Genomic DNA, 18,907 nt, shown 5'->3' on the forward strand with positions numbered 1-18,907 from the left:
GTGTGTGTGTTATCTCAGTGAGGCTTGTGCAGAGTGTTTGGCTGCACTGAGCCTGTTTTGCAGGTGATGTGAACTGTTTACCTCAGGTGACTGGTGGTAGTGCAGACTGTAGTTTGAGTTTTGCACATGTGACTCCAGTTGTGCCCACTGTCATTTAGCAATCGGAAAAAACTGTAACATTTGAAACTACTTTATCCATTAATAGCAACAGAAGGGTCGGTAATGCAACGTTAACGTGCAGGAGCCTCCCATCCACTATTTATAACACACGGACAACGTCATCCATCTTTGGTCCAATCAGGGGAGTAGACGCCGCAGTAATCCCCGCCCCCCAGAGAAACCGCCATCATGAAATTGAAAACAAGAAACTAGAGGAGAGACGCGCACAGTCCACTCTGCTTCACAACAACAAGGTAAACTTTTAATAGCTTCTCGGCTAACGTGAGCTCAGTGAGCGTTTGGATACATGGTGGCATTTATGTGGACTTTGTCGCATAGCTTTATCAGGTTGTAATATCGTTATTTCGCTGTAATTACTGCACAGCAGTGATTTAACGTAACGTTACGGTAGCTAACGTCTGTTGTTAGCTAGCTAGCTAGCTGTATAGCGCGCCAATTCGCACGGGCGTTTATTTTGACTGAATAAAGACACAAACCCGCATCAGCGTAATACAGATAGTAAGCCGAATGTTTCCTACGAAACTCAGAAAGATCCTTTTACTAGTATTTTCATTTACTGACACAAGTTGGGGTTGAATTCAAGGGAAGATTCCGCTCATTGTAAGTGGATTCACGGCTTAACGTCAGCTGTTGCTAGCTAATTGCTTCTGCTCTTGCCTGCCAAACGCCATTGAAAAGTCTGTCGTTTTTGTGGATTACAGCTCCTAGCTGGTAAAACACGAGTTCACAATGCTACATTTTTATACTTAATGAATCATTAGAAGCCAAGATAGTGTCCGGCATACGTCTAATACACCAAACTAAAGCACATTTAATAACGTTATCTGATGTTGTTGCTTGACGTTACTTTATTTGCACACACTGTAACGTTAACTGTTACAGTGTGCATTACTGTATTGTTGCATTTTAAATATATTGTATTTCATTGTTTTTCTCTTTATTTAGTACCATTTGTAATGCCTTTCTATTGCTAGCTAGTTTTATTGCTGTTGCACAATTCAAGTTTTTCTTACACTGGCTAGTTTTTGAATGGAATTTGTACATGATGCCCTCACACAATTATAGATCCAGCAGCATTGTGACAAGTTCTTGGACACGCCTTTCACATTCAAGTGTGTGGGGATATTATTTTATTTTTAGCAACTGTATACCCATCCTTAAATGTAAAGAGTATAACGTTTTATTCACATACATGATGCTTTATTTCTGTGCCATGTCAGTTTTGTTGTTCTAAATTCATATAAGGCTCCATAAACATTTAAGCTGCAGCAATTCATTTGGTGTGTGTATTCCTGATCGTGTGTAAAACACGTCCGTTGCCAGACCAGCACAGGGGGGGTTTACAGCAATATAAACATGTGTTCATCTTTCTCCTGTTAGGATTAATCAGACGGACTGAGGCGGTGCGATATGAGTGAGGTTGCGGAGGAAGCGAGGTACAGCTCTGCAGTGTCAGAGGAAGAAGTGGAGGATCCGATGGAGACGTCGCAGCAAGACCTGGCGAGTCCGAAGAAAAGCAGCGCCAAAATATCTGGTAAGAGAAAAGGAATCGTTGACTCCCTCTGTTCAGCCATCTAGAATGAGCAACTATAATAGCACCTGACACTGATGACATCCATGTGTGGTAGAGTGACCTGTAGTACCACTTTAAGGCTACACTACTACGTGTTGGTTTAAAAAACAAATATCTTTAGCTACATTTACTGCTCTGGCGTTTCTGAGCCCCTAAAACGGAGACATTTGGAAACACTTCTGCCCTCGTTTTGGTTTGAAAACTTCGGGGTTGCTTTGTATTCTGGATGGACACAAACGGAGAAATTTGGAAACAAGGACGCACATCAGTCAGTTTTATCAGTTGGGTAGCTTACATACCTTTTCAGTAACAGTTCCACCTCGTCCTCACTCCAAGATAATAAATCCCTGCTCTTACTTTTCACCGTTGTTCTTGCTCCAAAGTATTTTCAACTTATTCATCCAAGATTTATAACCGCAGAGTATCATCGGACAATCTGCTTCCTTGTTTACAACGCCATGCACATGCCCAGCGTATGTGAACGGTCATGTGATATGTGTTGTCAGATGTGTTAATACGGACAGAGATTAGTTCTGCTACTGGAGATAGAACTGTTGTGTGGACAGAGATCGCTTTTCTCTCAAAACTGCTTAAAAATGAAAACATAGTAGTGTAGATGTAGCCTTAAACACACACAGGAATAATTAATTTTCATGCTTTCAAACCATGCGTGTGTGCCGTTCATACAGGGCGCTGATAACTTTTAAATCTTTGTGGTCATAGTTTATAAAAGACCTGGTTCCTCTGCTCTGGTTTAATACACTTTGCTGCTGTAACTACGAATAATTAAACCACAATAAGTTTTAATATACAGTGCCTTGCGAAAGTATTCGGCCCCCTTGAACGTTTCGACCTTTTGCCACATTTCAGGCCTCAAACATAAAGATATAAAACTGTAATTTTTTGTGAAGAATCAACAACAAGTGGGTCCCAATTTTGAAGTGGAACGAAATTCATTGGCTATTTCAAACTTTTTTAACAAATAAAAAACTGAAAAAGTGGGCGTGCAAAATTAATCAGCCCCTTTACTTTCAGTGCAGCAAACTCTCTCCAGAAGTTCAGTGAGGATCTCTGAATGATCCAATGTTGACCTAAATGACTAATGATGATAAATAGAATCCAGCTGTGTGTAATCAAGTCTCCGTATAAATGCACCTGCTCTGTGATAGTCTCAGAGGTCCGTGTAAACGGCGAGAGCATCATGAAGAACAAGGAACACACCAGGCAGGTCCGAGATACTGTTGTGGGAGAAGTTTAAAGCCGGATTTGGATACAAAAGATTTCCCAAGCTTTAAACATCCCAAGGAGCACTGTGCAAGCGATAATATTGAAATGGAAGGAGTATCGGACCACTACAAATCTACGGCGACCCGGCCGCCCTCTAAACTTTCAGCTCATACAATGAGAAGACTGATCAGAGATGCAGCCAAGAGGCCCATGATCACTCTGGATGAACTGCAGAGATCTACAGCTGAGGTGGGAGACTCTGTCCATAGGACAACAATCAGTGCTATACTGCACAAATCTGGCCTTTATGGAAGAGTGGCAAGAAGAAAGCCATTTCTTAAAGATATCCATAAAAGAGTGTCGTTTAAAGTTTGCCAAAAGCCACCTGGGAGACACACCAAACATGTGGAAGAAGGTGCTGTGGTCAGATGAAACCAAAATCGAACTTTTTGGCAACAATGCAAAACGTTATGTTTGGCGTAAAAGCAACACAGCTCATCACCCTGAACACACCATCCCCACTGTCAAACATGGTGGTGGCAGCATCATGGTTTGGGCCTGCTTTTCTTCAGCAGGGACAGGGAAGATGGTTAAAATTGATGGGAAGATGGATGGAGCCAAATACAGGACCATTCTGGAAGAAAACCTTATGGAGTCTGCAAAAGACCTGAGACTGGGACGGAGATTTGTCTTCCAACAAGACAATGATCCAAAACATAAAGCAAAATCTACAATGGAATGGTTCACAAATAAACATATCCAGGTGTTAGAATGGCCAAGTCAAAGTCCAGACCTGAATCCAATCGAGAATCTGTGGAAAGAACGGAAAACTGCTGTTCACAAACTCTCTCCATCCAACCTCACTGAGCTCGAGCTGTTTTGCAAGGAGGAATGGGCAAAAATGTCAGTCTCTCGATGTGCAAAACTGATAGAGACATACCCCAAGCGACTTACAGCTGTAATCGCAGCAAAAGGTGGCGCTACAAAGTATTAACTTAAGGGGGCTGAATAATTTTGCACGCCCAATATTTCAGTTTTTTATTTGTTTAAAAGGTTTGAAATATCCAATAAATTTCGTTCCACTTCATAATTGTGACCCACTTGTTGTTGATTCTTCACAAAAAATTACAGTTTTATATCTTTATGTTTGAGGCCTGAAATGTGGCAAAAGGTCGAAAAGTTCAAGGGGGCCGAATACTTTCGCAAGGCACTGTATCTGCTACACAACGTTTTTAATATAGTATTATTATTATTATTATTATTATTAACGCATCGGTGCTTAAACGACCGGTATCTACAGGACCGAATAGCAACACTGATTTCGGTGCCTAATTTCGGTGCCACTTAAATGCCTGCGCTTCTCTCTGATGCTCCAAAACAGATTTTACAGGCAACAGAATCATCGCTGCACGTGACGCTAGTTAACACTAAACTTGGCAGCAGATACCAGTGTTTCCTTAAGGATTTTTTTTGAGCAGTGGGGCCAGGTCCGAACCCCCCCCCCCCATGAAACGGAACTGACACTTCGCTGCAACACAAACTAATATATTTATTCACCTCTATTCACACACACACAATGAGTCATATTCTCAGTTGTGATTGAACTGTATTTTTTGAGTTACTATATAGGTCAACTTTGATCTTGACATATAGGCTAAGCATTCTGTAGCAAATAATAATAAACCCACTATTAATGACATTATCTTAATGCAGTGTCACTTCTTCAGCATGTAAATAATGCACCTAAAATACAAACGTGAGCAATCACTATTATATCGAATGAACAGCCACGTGCAATTTAGCTCGCAGGTGAAGAATACAAACAACGGAAGTACTTTTTAAAGTATCTGTTCAGGCACCGGCAATGTTTTCAAGGTATCGCTTTAGTACTGGTATTGAGGGGGAAAAACCTAACGATACCAAACCCTAGTCGTTGCAATGTGTACTCTGATGAGAACATTCAGGAACAGGATTTTTACTGTTAACTGAAATAAGCCGTTATTGCTCATTTATTTTTCAGGCGAAATCATCGAAGGCAAGCGGGCAAAGAAGACAGTCGAGAGGCTTGACTTCCAGGCACCAAAGCAAAAGGAGAAGCTCAAGACTGGCGATGGTAAATATTTAACTACGACAGACACAACTTTGTGTTGTTGTTGTTTTTTGCATTTCCTTTTAACAGTATGTGAGTATTTGTCATTTAAAGATCATCTATTCAAGCATTTTCCGACACGTGCATGAAAACTGTCCGCTTGTTTTGTTTCCCGTATTTCAGGTAGCGGAGATAAATTAGGAGACATTCCACGTATCGGCTTCCAGATCAATAAGATAAAGGCAGCTGACCTGAAACCTCTACACGCCATCCTGTTCGACAGACAGGGAAAGGTACAAACTCCTGGATGATTCAAGATGATCCAACGTAAAGACAGAGACATATGCAGGGTTTCTGCGGGGTCTTAAAAAGTCTAAAATTTCTAAACAAAATATTTTAGGCCTTAAAGAGTCTTAAATTTATTGAAGTATTTGGTTCTAGGTCTTACATTATTTTAAACGGGTCTTAGTTTTTCTACGTCGATACAACACTTCCTCTAATGCTCTTTTTTTTCTTTTCTTTTTTATTCCGTGTAGTAGAGCTGTGCGATTTGTTTGCAAAGGCAAACCCTTTCTCTAACTGAAAAGTCACTGTGTAGTGTGCAACAAAGACTGTTAAACATCCAAATTATTTATACTGTATTTGGATAAAAAAAAAAAAAATTTTCCCAGCCCTACCGTGTAGTTGTAGTTCTTTCTTTCGCTTTAGTCCAAATATAATTTCGCTGTATTTCGACTACAATGAAACAAAATATATCAGCCAATCAGCTTTCGTGTTATTGGCGCGAGTCTCTTTCAGATTGTACCACAGACAGATTTTATTCTTCAGCTTTGGAGAAGTGCAAGTTTAGCGATACTTGGCTTGAAAAAACTGAATTTAGGGCTCAGATGATTTTAATATCAGAAGTATGGGTTTCTTACAACCAAATTGCCCCAAAATAACTTGGATGTGTGCATGTAAGATGTATAGGACCCATGCAACATTCTTTACAGATAAAATTAATGATTATGTCCATTGAATTTTGGGTGTTTTATTCAATTTCATATCATTTGAAAAAAAAATGGTCTGTGATCCACTCAACATTCTCTGGTCTTAACTATTAGTCAAAATAATTCATAATTTCTGCTTTTTTTCTCTCAAAAATTAGGTAAAATGTCATATTTGTCATATGATAAAAAAGTGACTAAAAAGTTCATTTTGTAATTTTGACCCAGAAGGACAACAAGTTCATTGTCGACAGGAAGACAAAACAAGGTTCACATTTTTTTGTGAAATCGCTTCCTTCTTTCAGGAGGTTACACCTCTGCTGTAAACAAAACCACGACCAAAAAACATACACTAACAGTGAATCGCAGAACAATTACTATTCTGAAATTAATGTATTGTTTGTTCTTTCATCAGATGGCCCTGTTAAAGAAGAACTTGCGTCTGTTTAACGGCTTTCCTTTTGACGCCGACAGCGAACAGTACACCAAGAAACGAGAAAAACTCCTCAAGTAAGTTTCTGAGCGGCGACACTTTTCCTTTCCTGTCATCATGTGGAATCAGAGGATTGATTTTGGTTTTCTTGTTTCCAAAATATAAAGATAGAAAGTGGTGTCTGATTGTGATTGGGAAAACTTGCTCTGTTAGCAAACCAAGGCGAAATAAAATATTCGCGTAATACCATTTGCGTGAGGATCATATTTGCATTATTTGTGTTTACTCGGTGTAGAGCTGTAGGCACCAACAACGTTTCTTTCCGTCATCATGTGGCCAAAATAACCACCATTACTGCTTTGTACCTGGTGTGGAAGTCACAGTCAGTCATTTCTGGATTAATAATATCACCTGGCGGAGCAAAAAGCACGGTAATGTTTTACTGCCTTCTCCAGGGAGACCTTACGTCTGATGTCTGCCACTTCCAGCACGACTTGAAGTACACATTGTGCCGTTTTTTTTTGTTGCAATAAACGGATAAAAAGTATGCCAAAATGACATCATGATGCAGATTTGTAAAAGAAATAAAGTCTGAATTCATACTTAGTCAGGTCTGTCTGCAAGACGACAAGCAAACGACTTTTAAAATGCTTGTTTTCTGGATGGAGTTTGGTTCTATCAGAGCTCTGCTAACATTGGAGATGCTCCATAAACACAACAACCAACAGAGAGAATATATATATATATATATATATATATATATATATATATATATATAATTTCAAAGCTTACCAGGTAGTCAAACTTCCCTGCTTACTTTTCCCAAAGAAAACTTCTTTCTAAACGCTTTTGTGACATACAGTGCCTTGCGAAAGTATTCGGCCCCCTTGAACGTTTCGACCTTTTGCCACATTTCAGGCCTCAAACAGAAATATATAAAACTGTAATTTTTTGTGAAGAATCAACAACAAGTGGGTCCCAATTATGAAGTGGAACGAAATTCATTGGCTATTTCAAACTTTTTAACAAATAAAAACTGAAAAAGTGGGCGTGCAAAATTATTCAGCCCCTTTACTTTCAGTGCAGCAAACTCTCCAGAAGTTCAGTGAGGATCTCTGAATAATCCAATGTTGACCTAAATGACTAATGATGATAAATAGAATCCAGCTGTGTGTAATCAAGTCTCCGTATAAATGCACCTGCTCTGTGATAGTCTCAGAGGTCCGTGTAAAAGCGCGAAGGCATCATGAAGAACAAGGAACACACCAGGCAGGTCCGAGATACTGTTGTGGGAGAAGTTTAAAGAGCCGGATATGGATACAAAAAGATTTCCCAAGCTTTAAACATCCCAAGGAGCACTGTGCAAGCGATAATATTGAAATGGAAGGAGTATCAGACCACTACAAATCTATGAAGACCCGGCCGTCCCTCTAAACTTTCAGCTCATACAATGAGAAGACTGATCAGAGATGCAGCCAAGAGGCCCATGATCACTCTGGATGAACTGCAGAGATCTACAGCTGAGGTGGGAGACTCTGTCCATAGGACAACAATCAGTCGTATACTGCACAAATCTGGCCTTTATGGAAGAGTGGCAAGAAGAAAGCCATTTCTTAAAGATATCCATAAAAAGTGTCGTTTAAAGTTTGCCAAAAGCCACCTGGGAGACACACCAAACATGTGGAAGAAGGTGCTGTGGTCAGATGAAACCAAAATCGAACTTTTGGCAACAATGCAAAACGTTATGTTTGGCGTAAAAAGCAACACAGCTCATCACCCTGAACACACCATCCCCACTGTCAAATATGGTGGTGGCAGCATCATGGTTTGGGCCTGCTTTTCTTCAGCAGGGACAGGGAAGATGGTTAAAATTGATGGGAAGATGGATGGAGCCAAATACAGGACCATTCTGGAAGAAAACCTGATGGAGTCTGCAAAAGACCTGAGACTGGGACGGAGATTTGTCTTCCAACAAGACAATGATCCAGAACATAAAGCAAAATCTACAATGGAATGGTTCACAAATAAACATATCCAGGTGTTAGAATGGCCAAGTCAAAGTCCAGACCTGAATCCAATCGAGAATCTGTGGAAAGAACTGAAAACTGCTGTTCACAAACGTTCTCCATCCAACCTCACTGAGCTCGAGCTGTTTTGCAAGGAGGAATGGGCAAAAATGTCAGTCTCGATGTGCAAAACTGATAGAGACATACCCCAAGCGACTTACAGCTGTAATCGCAGCAAAAGGTGGCGCTACAAAGTATTAACTTAAGGGGGCTGAATAATTTTGCACGCCCAATATTTCAGTTTTTTATTTGTTTAAAAGGTTTGAAATATCCAATAAATTTCGTTCCACTTCATGATTGTGTCCCACTTGTTGTTGATTCTTCACAAAAAATTACAGTTTTATATCTTTATGTTTGAGGCCTGAAATGTGGCAAAAGGTCGAAAAGTTCAAGGGGGCCGAATACTTTCGCAAGGCACTGTATCTATAATTGCGGCACGAATAAGGCAATTTTTGTGTCATCACCTCATTTGCGCCGCGCTATTTGCGTCAGTCGCGCTGTGACTTTGCGTCTTTGATTTGACTTTGTATGGACAAACCGATAACAATAAGCACCGTTTTTTTTCTTCTCCTTTTTTCATTCCAGGAATTCAAACTTGACCAACAGCAAACTGAAGGTTGTCTGTGGTGTTTTGGATCTGGAGAAGAAAGGAACCCACGCCGATCTGGTCGACAGGATCCTGAATTTCCTCATTGAACCGAAAAACAGCGGGAAGGTGAGCAGATGGCAAAATATCGTCAAATGTAAAGAAAAAAAATCAAACGTTGAAAGCATCAAAAGTGTAAAATGTTAATTTAAAAATGTCAAAAGCATAAAGCGCCAACTCAATTCTTGATTGGCCAATGGCAGGTTCAAATCAAATGTTTATGAAACCATGACGCCAGATCTAGCGAGCGGGTTGTTACGTTGACTTTCCCGTAGTGGTGTTTACTTTCCCCGGGGCCATCGGGAAACCCGGATTGTTGAACCCTGGCCAACAATATTAGATTGTTGTTAAATGAACATGTTCATTGCTACTGGAGATTTTAAGGTTTTTAAACGAATAACACATGACTGATTTTGATTTCAAAAGAACGTATAAATCGATCACAAACTTGTGCCCCATGATTTTTCCATTATGGAAGTTCTCAGAGAGAAATATTAGATCTTGAAGTTCCCTCTCCTTCAGGGAAGTTCTTCATTCCCACTGTTTGTGCTTTGGCAGCGTCTGCCCGTGAAGAAAAAGAGGAAATCAAAAAGAAACTGTCCGGCGACGACTCCGAGACCAGCACCAAGAAGAAGAGCAAACCCAAACCCAGAAGCTCGTCCTCCAGTCCCAAGAAGTCCAAAGCCGGAAGCAAGTCCAAAGCCATCGTCATGGACTCCAGCAGCGATGATGATGACGGTGAGGAAGATGAGAAGGCGGCGGCTTCAGCTGAGGCTGAGGGATCGGACGCAGAGGACAAACCATCCGAGAAAGAAGACGGGGACCACTCCGACAAGTCAGAGGAGTCTGCTGAGGAAGAGGAGGAGGAGGAAGGAAGAAGAAGAGGAGGAGGAGGAAGACGATGATGAGGTGAGGTTTTCTAGGCTGAACACAAAATTAGAAACTAGTTTTTCTGGTTAAGCTCCAAATAAACCAACTGGATCTTTGATTAATGAAATAATTCTCATCTCCGTGCGTGCTGTAAAGCTGTCTGACGTCTCCAGCGGCATCAGCCCATCACAGAACCTGCAGGTGAATGGTTCCAGTAATCCTCGTATCGAATAGTGACAAAATAACATAACATAGTATTATTTACATGTTGTGATTTGTGAAGTCCGCGTGTACAAAAACAACGTAACATGAGGCGCGCCATCTTCTAACCGTAAAAAAACCGGGAACTATATTCTCAGGCGGAAGAATATAGTACTTGGGCGGAGTGATATGCTCGCAGCAAACCTGTCTGAGAATATAGTTCCCGGTTTGTTTACAGATAGAAGATGGCTGTGTCTCATGTTACGTTTTTTTTTTACACGCCCGCTAACAAAACATAATGTAAATAGGAATATGTTAATTATTTTGTCACTTTTGTCACAATTGGGAGCAGTAGGCTAGTTGGAACCAGTTACCTGCAGGATCTGTGCTAGGCTAAGCTAATGCTGGAGCCGTCAGACAGTGTTACAGCACACACGGAGATGAGAATGGTATGTATGGACTTATCTAACTCTGGGGGTTACGGTGAATAAGCTAAATTCCCAATAAGTCGGCGTGTTCCTTTAAGTAATAAAAGACCCGAAATAAACACTGTAAGCAGACTACTTGATTATTATTTTTGTGATTCTGTCCCAAGCTTTTTGATCACTTTAAGCTGTTTCTCTGTAATTCCTAATAAGAGATGCTAAATAATTATCTGGTTGTCTTCTTATTTTCATTCAGTAGTCATTTCAGTTTTTAATCCACAAACATTTTGTGCCAGTCTCCCAAATCAAAGTCCAGCAGAGGGAAGTCTGCTTCCAAGAAGTCGGCCCCGGTGAAAAGACAGAAGCCGCCGGCAAAGAAGACGGCTCCTCCTAAAAAGAGAGCGAAGAAGGAAGTTTCAGACGCGTCCGAATCGGACGCCGACAGTGAAGCTGAGGAGAAGGTAAAACTCAAGTCAAATGCAGTAGTTTTTAAAATGCTCACAGTGGCAAAGAGTTGAATGGAAAGCAGCTCCAGAGATTAGAAGTCTGAATTGTGTCTTTATAATCAAAATTATTAAAGTTTAGGGGTGTAATGATTAGGGATGCACCGAATCCAGATTTTTGGGGTTCGGCCGAATACCGACTCCACTGGTTAAGATTCTGCCGAATACCGAATCCTCCTCCCATCTTCAGTCCATGAACACAGTAAACGCATGAATGAAGTAAACAGAGACTGTCCTATCTTTGCCGTACCTGAAGTTGCTGCATTCTGGCTGCTGTCTGGAGATTCCTTCATCACAACTCGTGTTCTTTCAGATGTTTCATACACAAATGTTGTAAGAGCGGCCATGTTGTGTATAGTTTAGGGTCCTCGCCACCACCAGACCAATCAGCATTGAACAGATTGAACATGTAGCTGGACTTCAATGGTCTTCTTTTGACTAAAAGTACTGCCAAACAACAAATATTTCTGCTCACCAGTTCCATGTCCACTTTCTCCCAGCCTGCTGCATTGAACGCTCCACCTACGTAAACACCTTCCGGTAATCAACGGCGCCGTCATTACAGCGACCAGCGTAGGGTTCGGAGGGAAAAAATTCTAAGGTTTGGCCGAACCCCGTCAAAAAGCCCAATATTCGGCCAAAGCCGAATCCTGGATTCGGTTCATCCCTAGTAACGATACAGAGATCTGGATCACTATATCGATTGATGCAAATTTAAAATATAGACTTTTATGGATTTTCTTTTAATGAGATGCAGATAGACAGACAGGAAAAGGGGGGGTGTGGGGGAGAAGGGACAACATGCAGCAAAGGGTCATGGGTACAAATTTTGAATTTCCCACTTTATATTTATTCTTTTTAAATAGAATAGTTTGTTTTTCATTTAAACAACTAGAAGAGCTCATTATTAAAATTGTTAAATCATATTTTAGTTTATTTTTTTATTTGATATAAATCTGATCTACTGTAAATAAGATATAAATCTTAATGATATGGTCTCAAATATTGTATCGTTTTCCAAAGAATCTATATAATTATGTATTGTGATTTACACCCCTAATAGTTAATAGTATTTGTTAATATTTTTATCATTCTCCAGAGTGTTTGTGGCTTTTATTATTTTTTTCTTTGCTGCTATAACTGAGTTTCCTTCTGTTTGTGACGTTCAGTTCTCAGATGTCTTATGATGTTGTTGAGCTGATGTTTGTTTTCCAGCCCAAAAAGAAGAAGTCGACTCCAGCCAAACGTGCCGCCAAAACCAAGAAGGCCGACAGCAGCAGCAACAGAAAAAACAACACAAACACAGGTTAGCTCATAATAATCAGGGCTGCACGGGTAATTACAGATATTATTTTAAGATTTAAAGTGCTCATATTATCCTTTTTGGCATTTTCCCTTTCCCTTATTGTGATATATATCTTTTTTGTGCATGATATAGGTTTAGAAAGTGAAAAAGCCCAAAGTCCCCCCCCAACCCCCAAAGGGACTTACCATCTCCAACAGAAAACACTGTTCACCAACTGCTCCAAACAGCTCTACTGTAGTCCAGCCTTTACTTCAGAGACAGACGTGGTCACTTTGGAACATACGTTATAATGCTCGCCTAGCTGCTAGCAGGGCACGCCCTCATACTCTGCTTCTGACTGGCTAGTAGTCCTTACCTAGGTACTGTCAGGGCATGCCCTCATACTCTGCTTCTGACTGGCTAGTAGTCCTTACCTAGGTACTGTCAGGGCACGCCCTCATACTCTGCTTCTGACTGGCTAGTAGTCCTTACCTAGGTACTGTCAGGGCATGCCCTCATACTCTGCTTCTGACTGGCTAGTAGTCCTTACCTAGGTACTGAGTATGTGCGACTCCCAACAAAGATGGAACAGCAGTGAGAGGTCTCACTCTGTAGCTAAAACAGAGAGCTCAACACACAGGGTGAAAAGAGGAGCTGCAGCAACGTGCAGTACAACAAAAATATGGTGTTTTTTGAAAATTAAACCATGTAAACCTATTCTGATATAACCTATAAATACAATTATGAACCTGCAAATGAGCATAATATGAGCACTTTAATATTGAATATTTACCTGATTGATAACTGTAAGCTTTGTGTTGTCCTCCCATGTCAAAAAATAAAAACAATTAACACCTTTTCCAAAAGTCTGAAGTTCAACTAAAGAGCCTTTTTTTTTTACCGAAGCATCCCCTGATTTTTCTCTGCTTTTGTGTTTTTTGCCTGCAGCCGAGGACAGTTCAGACGACGACGAGCCGCTCATCAAGATGGTGAAGAAGGCGCCGACAGACGAGCAGCTGAAGGAGACGGTGCAGAGTCTGCTGAAGGAGGCCAACCTGGAGGAGATGACCATGAAGCAGATCTGCCAGAGGGTAACCAGCCTCCTCCGGCTTACACACCTGCGGCACCGAGACGGGAGATGCTCTCTGACTCGGCCGTTAAACACTGTAGATGTTCTATGTTATTACACAATGTGGTATAAAATATGAATAAATGAATCATTTATGTTGTCTAGGTGTTTGACACCTACCCAGACCACGACCTGGCCAGCAAGAAGGACTACATCAAACAGACTGTTAAATCTGTGAGTACACACAGACACACACACAGAAACACAAACACGCAGATGTGCATGCACACACACCCACATACATACTGACACACACACACAGCACTGTGTTCATGCCAGAGCATGCGAGCAAGCGGAGGGATTTTGGATGGAGTGCAGAGTGGATTTTTAAAATCTTGAGGCATCTCCTTCTCTCCCCCACTTCAATTTGGCTCCATACCGCTCGCACCGTGAGTTTGAACCATGCCCGAGCCCGTCTCTTTGTTACTGCAGCACGGTACTTGCAGATGAACGGACTCGCCCGCCCTCTCCATCCGGTCGCCATTTTGCTGGCAGAGCTCCGGGCATGAAGTTCACCTGATAAATACAGTTCATCTTTTTCTCTCTCTGGAGCGAGCAGTAAGCGACTAGAGTAGAGTGAGGTGAGACGGGGGAGCAGAGAGAATGAACGGCTCCGTGAGCAAGGGACGGATATTCTCACCGCTCCACTCTGGTTCGTGCTGCTTGTTTTTAGTTTATGGTATAACACTTATTTTACTTCAGTACTTCAGAGAATGACCTGCTTTTCTCTTTTTATATCACAGTGAACTGTATATCGTTTGGTTTTCAACCAGAGTTCAAAATTGGCACCATCCACCAGCCAAATGCTGGTAAAATATGAAAGTGGCTCATAATAATAATACATTTTATTTATATAGCGCTTTACATGGTACTCTGTCACCCCAGGTACGGTGCTTGGTCATGAGTCAGTGATGGGTGGAGACGGGCAATGTTTTTGTGGTGAAAGAAGGCAGTTCTGGTTATTTGGTTGATGTGGTTTTCAAAAGTGAGGTTGCTGTCGAATGACTCCCAGGTTACACATGTGTGGGGATGGAGACAGGGTGGAGCTGTTGACAGTGAGACCAAAGTTATGGACATGGAGCATTATGTCAGATTTATTGTAGTTGAGTTGGAGGAAGTTGGTTTGCATCCCGGTTTGAATATCGTGAGGCAGTTGGTCAGGGTGGAGGATGTAGCTGTGGTGATGGATTTGGTAGAAATGTAGATCTGGACATCATCGGCGTAGCAGTGGAAGTGAAGACCATGTTTGCGTATGGTATTTCCAAGTGGCAGGATGTTAAGGAGAGGACCAAGCACCGAACCGAGGAGCAATGGAGGAGGTGCAGTTGTTGATGAACTGTATGAACTGTTGTCTGTTGGTGAGATAGGAACGGAGCCAGCAGAGTGCGGTGCCACTGACGTTGCAGTAGGTTTCCAGTCGGGACAGGAGGATGGAGTGGTTGATGGTGTCGAAGGCTGCAGTGAGGTCGAGCGTGATAAGAATGGTAAGGTGGCCAGAGCAGAGATGGGGACTCGAGTCGCACTTAAGTCTCACAAACAGCTGACTTCAGACTTGACTCCGACTCGACCCAGAAGACCTCAGACTTGAGTCGAGCCTCGAGACTCGTTAACAACCTGTTTTCATGCAATTATTGCTTTTTAAATCTAGCATCCACATAAAACACCATTGTCGATGGTGACACCAAGTCCTCCCGGAGTTGTGCCTTCTGTCATTAGTTAATAACTTTGTAAACAGTGGCAGTAAGCGAACAGCTACATACAAGGTGTGTGGCACCAAGATAAATGATGGCGGATCAACAACGTTGAACTTCATTAGGCATCTCCAAACGCACCTAAATAGGTCAGTCACTTGCTAATGTGAAAGAGACGTTCCATTTAGCATATATCATCACAGGTAACAAGCTAACCATTGCAAAGTGTTGTGCTAATGCTGGGAAAAGACAAATTGTATCTTTATAGTTAGTATTTGCTGAGGCTCAGACATCCATGGTGCACAGGAGGCGGGACGCACGGATCCATCTCCCCAGGAACAAACGCTGTGTCGGGGGGGCAAACTCATGTGATGCGTATTATGTGTAATTTGGACTGACACTGAGAGGTTACAGGCGTGACTGGGAGGTCGTCGGTTCAATCCCCAGACCGACAGGATAAAATCTGGGTGGGGAAAGTGAAAGAGCAGCGCTTGTCCCTCCCTCATCACCACCACTGAGGTGCCCTTGAGCAAGGCCCTTAACCTCCAACCGCTCCAGTGGAGCTGCTCAGTGGCCAGCAGATCAGACTGGTTGTCCTGGGCAGCTTCCAGGTATGAACGTGGAACTGAGTGAATGTGATCAGGGTGTTCATGCAAAGGAGAGGCAACCTCTCAACTATCCTTCCCTGAATAAATAAAGGTAAAATACAAAAGGAGGAGGTCATTGGTGACTGTTTCAGTGCTGTGTTGTGAGCGGAATCCAGATTGAAATGGTTCAAACAGGTTATTGGAGGAGAGGTGTGTTTGAATTTGAGCAGCGACAACACATTCCAGGATGGATATGGGTCGGAAGTTGGACCTGGTGTCCGGGTGGAGACCAGGTTTCGTGAGGATGGGGGTCACTGATGCAAGCTTGAGTGTTGTGGGGTCTGATCTGGAACTGAGAGAGGAAATTGATAATTGTAGTGATGAGCGGGGCGATGGATGGTAGACAGGTCTTAATGGTGGGGAAGTTAACGTGTCGGTATGTGATCAGGCAGCCAGAGTGTTTGTTTGGAGGACGGGGTGGTGACGTATGAGGCCACAGGGGGGAGCTGGTGAGGGTGATGGATCTGGGAGCTGCCAAGGTGGGCAGAGAAGAAGAAGAAGACTAACTGGGGGGCGTGTGGGGTAAATAGTCACACACGTGGGGCAGACTGCTTCACTCAACAGCCCAAAAACCAATGGTAATCTTCTATTCAGAGGCTGGTCACATTTGAACATTCACTAGCCATTTGGCTGGTGGATGAAAAAAGTAAATTTTGAACTGTTTTTGAAGACCTCGCTTTGAGAAACTTGACTTTTTGGATTCAAAAATGTGTTGCTAGATTGAAAAGAATGAAAGGATTCATAGTTAAAGAAAAAGAGACACTGTGCCAGAATTATGCAGTTCCCCTTGGTGTCCAGCAGAGGTCGATGCAGATCAGTGATTACTTCCTTCCTCTTTATGTTTACTTAACAATCAACAGGAAAAGACTAAGGAAGGAAGGGAGGGAGGGGAGCAACAGGAACTTAACAGCTGGGTTAGTCTCCAACAAAAACATTGGTCTTCTGAGTCTGAAGCATGTGGATCCACCCATCCTGCAGAGCAGCAGATACAGATCAGGAGATTTAGCAGTTTTTCCCTGTAATTTTTAATGACCAATGAAAACTCACTCATTTATGTACATAGAGATACAAAAGAGATTCCCACATTGAAATCTCCCTATACATGTATTTAAATGATCCAACAGAGATGGTAGACCGGTATTGTGAAATAAACACCGAGCAGAACACCAAAGACTTAGGGACAGTTCTGCAGATCATTGAGAAGCATTTTAACACTTTAGTCGAGTATTTAATTCACTGAGGTCTAAGAGATCACATGAACTAAGTCGTGTGTGTGTGTGTGTGTGTGTGTGTGTGTGTGTGTGTGTGTGTGTGTGTGTGTGTGTGTGTGTGTGTGTGTGTGTGTGTGTGTGTGTGTGTGTGTGTGTGTATGTTGGTTGAACATACAGATGCTTGTTTGTGTGTTTTGTAGTGTTGACTGTTGGAGCAGACGATGCAAGAACATTTTCTGTGTGAACAGACGATAAGGTTTTATCATATCTTATAAATTGACAAAAGAAAAGTTAATCTGCACGGATTTTATTAATCATTTTATACATAATTTGTCATTTTGAAAAGCAAAATTATCAGAAATTCAACTTTTGAGGTTGACGTGTAGAAGTGTGAGGCTCTGTTGTGTTGCCACGGTGACTCAAAGTACTCAATGTTTGTTAGCAACATTAGAAAACTCTTTTTAATTTGTCATCACTTAAATCTTCTTTGAATGTTTCCTCACAGCTCATCACATGAAGATCTGAAGAAGAATGAAGTTGTAGAAGCTGCGAAAACATCACCAGAGGGAAATCTTCATTAGTTTCATGTTTGTTTTCATACAAAATAGTTTTATACATAATTATGTTTGTTGTTTTCATTAACGTGTGACTTGTGTTTAGATTTTCAGCTTAACTCGACAGCAGTTGTCACCACCATGTTCAGTGTTTTCTGGCAAAGTTAGATTTTATGAGAAATTATGTTTTTTACACTTTCAGTGACCAGAAGTTCAAATGTTTTCCTCTTTTAGTCGTCCCGTTTCGGCAGCAGAAGAAAAGAGTCCGACTTCTCTTTATTTCTGCTTTTCACTGACAGAAATTTACCCTTTTTATTTCTGGATTAAGATTTGTAAATATGTTTCTAATTAGGTGAAGCTATTTTTTGATTGACAAACTTTAACTCGTTATTTTCTAGGATTTCCTGGATTTATAGTTTTATTTTTTTCCTTTTGGTTGTTTTTCTTCGTCAGATGTTAATTCATTGTTGAGTAATTTACTTGCTGATGATTAAAAGTGTACATTTTTTTGAACAAAATTGTCTTATGTGGTTTGAAATGTATGTGCAACACAGCTTTTCCCTTTACTGTGAAGTGACAGTGGATAGACATGAAGGGGGGAGAGAGAGGGGGGGGGGGATGACACACAGCAAAGGGCAGCAGGTCGGATTCGAACTTGACACATTTTAATTGTGACCTGCGTGAACATGTGAACGAGTAGGACTCTAAAAATGATCGGCAGTTTGGGATCTGTATGTAAACGATGGTCACAAATAAGCAGGGATGCACCGAATCCACGATTCGGAGTCGGCTGAATATTGGGGTTTGGTTACTGCCAAATTTTTTCCCATAGAACCGAACCCTACGCTTGCTCTACGCGCGCTACGCTGGTCGCCGTAATGACGGCGTCGCTGATTACGGGAAAGTGTTTACATAGAGATGAACGTGTAGGAAATTTGTTATGAGCTTTCTGTTATCTGGATTTTGCATGAGGCCGCCCAGAGGCCACTGTGTGTGTGTGTCCTTCTTTGATAGTGCTGCTCTTGACTAAACATCACTACAGGAACTTAACCCTCCTGGTGTCCTCGGGTCTAATTTGACTCATTTTCAAAAAGTTTCCATATCAGAAATTTCTATTCTATTAGCACTTTTTCTTTACATGCTATAAAATTGAATAAAACACCCAAATTCAATGAATGTCGTGAACTGATC

General features: G+C 41.6%; 1 protein-coding gene across 1 annotated transcript; it reads left to right on the top strand.

The window, feature by feature from the left end:
- The first annotated feature begins 300 nt into the window (after window positions 1-300).
- On the top strand, window positions 301-18,234 carry dek (DEK proto-oncogene). The gene is given in 15 exon segments (XM_039807323.1): window positions 301-413; window positions 1,561-1,714; window positions 5,001-5,093; window positions 5,253-5,362; window positions 6,471-6,565; window positions 9,140-9,269; window positions 9,759-9,783; window positions 9,786-10,063; window positions 10,065-10,109; window positions 10,993-11,157; window positions 12,415-12,505; window positions 13,433-13,575; window positions 13,719-13,787; window positions 14,981-15,097; window positions 17,668-18,234. Coding segments are annotated over 13 exon segments (1,410 nt in total). The 5' UTR covers window positions 301-413; window positions 1,561-1,590; the 3' UTR covers window positions 15,023-15,097; window positions 17,668-18,234.
- Window positions 18,235-18,907: the final 673 nt, after the last annotated feature.

This window comes from Perca fluviatilis, chromosome 7 (genome assembly GCF_010015445.1).
Source record: "Perca fluviatilis chromosome 7, GENO_Pfluv_1.0, whole genome shotgun sequence".
NCBI classification, from domain to species: Eukaryota; Metazoa; Chordata; class Actinopteri; order Perciformes; family Percidae; genus Perca; species Perca fluviatilis.